This window comes from Otolemur garnettii, unplaced genomic scaffold, assembly GCF_000181295.1.
Source record: "Otolemur garnettii isolate 467f Iridium unplaced genomic scaffold, OtoGar3 scaffold00156, whole genome shotgun sequence".
In the NCBI taxonomy this organism is placed as follows: Eukaryota; Metazoa; Chordata; class Mammalia; order Primates; family Galagidae; genus Otolemur; species Otolemur garnettii.
In genome coordinates, this window is record NW_003852551.1 from 716,308 (window position 1) to 721,318 (window position 5,011).

At 50.7% G+C, this 5,011-nt stretch overlaps 1 protein-coding gene across 2 annotated transcripts in view; it reads left to right on the forward strand.

The window, feature by feature from the left end:
• Positions 1–1,181: 1,181 nt before the first annotated feature.
• The window catches only part of GRHL3 (grainyhead like transcription factor 3), a 33,846-nt gene continuing 30,016 nt past the window's right edge, over positions 1,182–5,011 (forward strand). The window contains exon 1 of one of the 2 annotated variants that reach the window (XM_003799764.1): positions 1,182–1,428. In XM_003799764.1, the coding sequence (XP_003799812.1) occupies positions 1,412–1,428 (17 nt within the window). In that variant the 5' untranslated portion in view covers positions 1,182–1,411. Of the gene's footprint in view, positions 1,429–4,146; positions 4,182–5,011 lie in introns of those variants that run through there. The other variant, XM_023519109.1, reaches the window with a different exon arrangement.

Below are 5,011 nucleotides of genomic sequence, written 5' to 3' on the forward strand. Positions count from 1 at the left end.
AGATACCAAGATCTTTGGCTTAGATTTAATTTCAAACTAATCCTGGCGGAAGCTCTTTTAAAAAGCTCTAACATTCTCCTGTTTGTGTTCATGGTTATTCTGGGGTTTACCAACCTTGTTCTTTACAGAAGACAGCTCACAGCAATTATTCTACAATTACTTTGTCTAACTGGCTCTGATTTCTCCCAAGTTCCCAGTACAAAATGAAGCCTTTAGAGCAGTGGTTCTCAACCTTCCTAATGCCACGATGTATTTTCATTGTTACAAAGGGGTCTCGACCCACAGGTTGAGAACTGCTGACAAAGTTTGTGAAATGACCAGCTGGCTAAGGCTTCAGAGGTGGCTGGCTTCAACTTTTCCATCCCTTCTGAGCTGGCCAGAGGTATGTGGTGTGCCCACACCCCATTCAGATCAGTATCACACCAAATAAAAGGCTGCTCCCACCTTCCTCCTCCACTCCCCTGCCACACGCCCCCACCCCAGACAGTAAACTCCTCTAGAGTAGTAACCCTGCTTTTTTTGGCTTGTTTCTTCAGAACCTGGAGTAGGGGCTGGCACACAATAAGTGCTCACGGAATGTCTCTTGAATTGAGGCCACTGTTTCAGCCCAAGGTGCGGCCAGACTCGGAGTGAGAAGACTGAAGATCTGATCTGGGCTCTGACACTCACTAGCTTGTGCCCTTGGGCAAGTCACTTTACCTCTCTGGCCTCATTTCCTCTCTCATCTGTAATAGTGTGTGTTGGGGAGGAAGGAGGAACTGATAATAAATCTACCATCCTGGGTTACTGTAAGAATCAAAAGAAATCACTTGAATAAAAGGTTATTCATAAATATTATCTTAAGAGAAAATCTCTGAAAAACAGAGAGGGAACTTGGAAAGAAACTCACCTGGGGAAGATGTGCTCTCTCCTTTGAGAATTCCCCCATAGTGGTAGAAGAGGAGGAAAAGGAATTTTTTTTGGGGGGGGGGATGTTTCCTAGAAACAAGAATCCAGAGTTGCTTTAAGCCAAGTATCTGTTTGTCCCTGTATTTTTCCTCTAGTTATCTTGCTTCTTTCCAACCAACATTTTTTTTTCCTTCCCTCCTCCCTCATCTCCACCCCCCACCCCCTCACCACGGAAGGAATTGGCCAGCTCCATCTAGGCAGTCCCCCATAGCTCCGCCCTACTCGGCGGGCCAAGAGTTAACAGCTGCACCTGTTGAGGTAGACCTGCAGTTGCCGGCACCTGTACCTGCAGCCAATCAGCGCCAGTGCTGCTGGGAACCTACCTGTCAGCAAAATCTCGACACCCAAACCTCAACATAAATCAAACACTTCCCTGGGCAGGGAATGTCTGTGTCAGGCAAGAATTAGAGACAAGCGGTCAGCAAAGCCTCAGTGCCGATCATCGGAGCCTGTGAACAAGAAGATGTCGAATGAACTTGAGTGAGTAAACATCGGTGGATGCCTGGCGCTCTCTGAGTGCGGAGGCTGGATGGGGTTTCCAAAAGGGGTAAGAGCAGGGAGGCCGGCGCCAGGATTCCCAGAGCAATTTGTACGGGTAAATGAATGGGCTGACGATCTTTCTTTGGCGTGTCAAGGCAAGTCCTGGTCTCAAGCTAGAGCTGAATGTTTCCCTGGGAAAGTAGTTTTTCTCTTTCTCTCTGCTGAGCAGTTTCGAGCCAGGTAGGGAAACACAGGACTGAAACTGTGAGTTTTTTGGCACCACTTTTTGATACTCTGATGCGGTCTTGGAAATTAGAGACAACCCCAGTCCTGTCGAAGCTTTCTCTCTTCCTGCCAAAAGGAACTTCTTTGAGGTGGTTCTAAGAGCTGTCTTAGGCAGAGAGTTGGGTTTCTCTAAAGGGACTTGTTTGTTGCATTGGAACAGTCCCAAGTGGAAGGTTATAATGTGTGGTTAAACATGAGCACTCTCTGTAGTGGGCTTGATCTAGGTTCAAATCCAGGCTCTGTCCCTCACAAGCTGTGTGATCTCCATTTCCCTCATCTGGAAAATGGGTACAAGAATACTCTGTAGAATTCTCGAAAGAGTTACATGTGATAGAGGCTGTAAAATGCTTAGTACAGAGCCAAGATCTAAAGATGCATTCAATTAAACATGGGTGATTTATTCAGAGACAGTTCTAAGGCTGAGGCGGCTGAGAAATGATTGCTGTTGCCTGGCAAGATGCATGTGCCTTCCTGCCCATATCTGAGGTTTAGAATCCCGACTGGCTTTACCATGGATCTCCTGCTTGGGGTCGAGACCCCAGAAGGTGGGATGAAGCTAGGATCTGGACTGCTCTAGCTTGGGTTCAGGGAGCTGGCAGGAGAAACTAGATCTCTCCTTTTCCTGCCACCCTCAGAGGTGAGTGGGCAGAGGAAAGGGTTGAACAATCTTTTTTCCTAGCTACTCAATAGATTGTTTTAAGAACTTGAAGACCTGTGGGCAGAACAAGTGGTGGGTCCTGATTGAAGACAGGATTTTATGTTACTAGCTAGCTCTTGGGTTCTCTGGGTTGGCCAATTAGGTTCACAGTACAATCCAGGTTAAAAGGCTTCAGATTTCTTTTGAATGAATTCTCTGGGTTGACAATGTATTGACAATTGAACCACAACTAGAATAAGAGTAGGAGCATTGGCACTGACACCTGGCTTGAGTTCCAGCTGTCACTTAACTAGCTGTGTGGCCCTGGGCAAGTCACTTCATCTGAGCCTTAGTTTCTTCACCTGTAAACTGTGGCCTATATTGGCATGGAGTTGTCAGGGGATTCAACAATTTTAAAATCGATTTAAGCCTGGTAAGGAGCAAGCTAATAACACAAATGTTACTTCATAGCGAAATAACCAGTGAGTGTTTTCGAAACTCCTATTTTTCCATACTCTGCACACACAAAAAAATCTTGCTGTGTCTCCATCCCGCTTAGATCCGCTGGTTAAAACTGCAGAGGCTGCAGACGGAATCTATTCACTGCTGATCGTGAAGCTGGGTCACTTGAACAGAAAAGTTTCCTGCTTTTCTCCTCCCTAATGAGTTGGATTTGAAGTTAGATCCGCTGACAGTTGAGGCTTCTCTGTTTGGGGTGGGGTGAGACGCCTGTGCCTGCTGAGTAATTGCGGGTAGACTCTGAAGCTACCATTACAATGGCAGAGCCCCGGGGCTCAGCTGCCCCTACAGATGGGGATGGGGCGGGGGCGGGGTGAAGGGGGACAAAGTGCTTGGCTTGCAAGTTTTGAGCTGCTACTCCCTAAAAAAGTGCGGAGTTAAGAGGACTCCCTGGTCCTCAGTTTCCCCATCTGTACAGTGAGGGCTATAAACACCTACCTGTCAGGAAAAACAGTGAGCGCCCATGTGCGGACCGCCCGCCCGCAGCAGGAGCTCCATAAACTCCAGCCAGATTACCAGGCCTCGGTGTACGGAGGCACCTCGAAGGCCGGTGGTTGAGAAGCTGGGAGGCCCACGCGGCGCAGTTAGAAACCAGTTCGAAGTAGCTGGCGGGTGACAAGCGCCCAGGCCTTTCATGTGGTCGGGCTCAGCGCCGGGTGCGTCCGCCAGCAACCCTGGGTGCCTCGAGCCCGCAGCCTCGCGTGGCCGCAGGGCCAGAGCGGGTCGCAAAGGATCCTGGGACGGCAGCCCCGGGCGCCGGAAGTCGCCCTCGCGGGAGAACCGCCGGCGCCTGCGCCCCGGGGCCGAGGCGGGGCGGGAGTGTGGGGTTCCTCTCAGGGCCGCTTCGGAGAGCGCGTGGGCCTACTATGTGCCAGGCGCCCCGGCGCTGTCGCCTCCCTTTCCCCCTCCGGTCTGGCGTCCTTTACAGCCGAGGAAAGGGGGGATTAGCCCGTTTAAAGAGGCTTGACACACAGTAGGTCTACGGGACAGAGGCGGCGCCTCAGGATTCTCCCTCAAAACCTCGCCCTCGTGCGGAGTGTAGGCCCCCACTGCTGCTTTCCGGAATCTTCTCTACCCCCAGTGCTGCGTCCCTCCCCCCGCAAGCCTTGGATAGGGCTGGGGGCCCGGGGTCGGGGACAAAAAGACGCCCCAGTCTTTGACCGCGGCCCGGGCGGCCGACGGCCTATCTGATCTCCCGGAGCGCCGGCTCCAGACAGCCTGGAGCGCTGAAAGAGTTAACCAGGAACGCCTCCCGCTGCGGTTTTGTGGTCGAAACCATGATTGCCAGGAGCAAATTTTTGTCATGCACAAGGTGTGTTATTAAAAGTCGGAGTTACGCTGCTGGTGAATGAAAAGTTAAAAGCCCTCATTGAGCTGGGGCTGTAAAAGCGGCGGACTGGGTCGCGAGAGTCTTAACGGCGGCCGCCGGGCTGCTGGAGCCTCCCGCGGCTCTGCGGGCTGCTGGCGGGGGCGGGCGCCGGGTCCCCGCCGCGGGTCGCCGAAGCCTGCCGGCCCTCCGAGCTCCCTTACCGAGGAAGACGAGGGAGGAAGGGCAACAGGGCTGAAGCTCAAACAGGATCCTTGAGCTTTCTTCTCGGTTAAAACAAAAATGACAGCCACCAATTTCTGAGCATTGACTCTCCATCAGATGCTGTAGAGTGCTTGATAAATTCATGCTCTCCGTTAACCCAACAATCCAGTGAGGGATGAAAGTTTAAATGTAGTTGTGCGGAGGACTGAGGCCCGTGATCTCGTGGAAGAGCCAGGATCTTAACTGGATGTCAACTCAGGGGCCAGAACAGTGCACACCCTTCTTCCTATGTGGTTAGACTTTTAAAAAAGACAAAACTGTTGAAAGTGGAAGAATGTAAATGAAGTCTTTTTTTTTTTTTTTGCTTCTTTTTTTCCTTGTAGGTGCCACAGTTTATATACTGTAGTTATATTTTATAAACACCTATGATTTGGGAGTAGGAAGAGGTGACAGAGGGAATCATTTTTATTAAGAATTATTGGTTCATTTATAACAGTGTTCTCAAAATGTGGTCCCTGGACCAGCAGCAGCATCATGACCTTTGTCATCACCGCCACCTGGGAACTTGCTAGAAGTTGCACATTCTCAGCCCCTTGGCCTAGACCTATTGA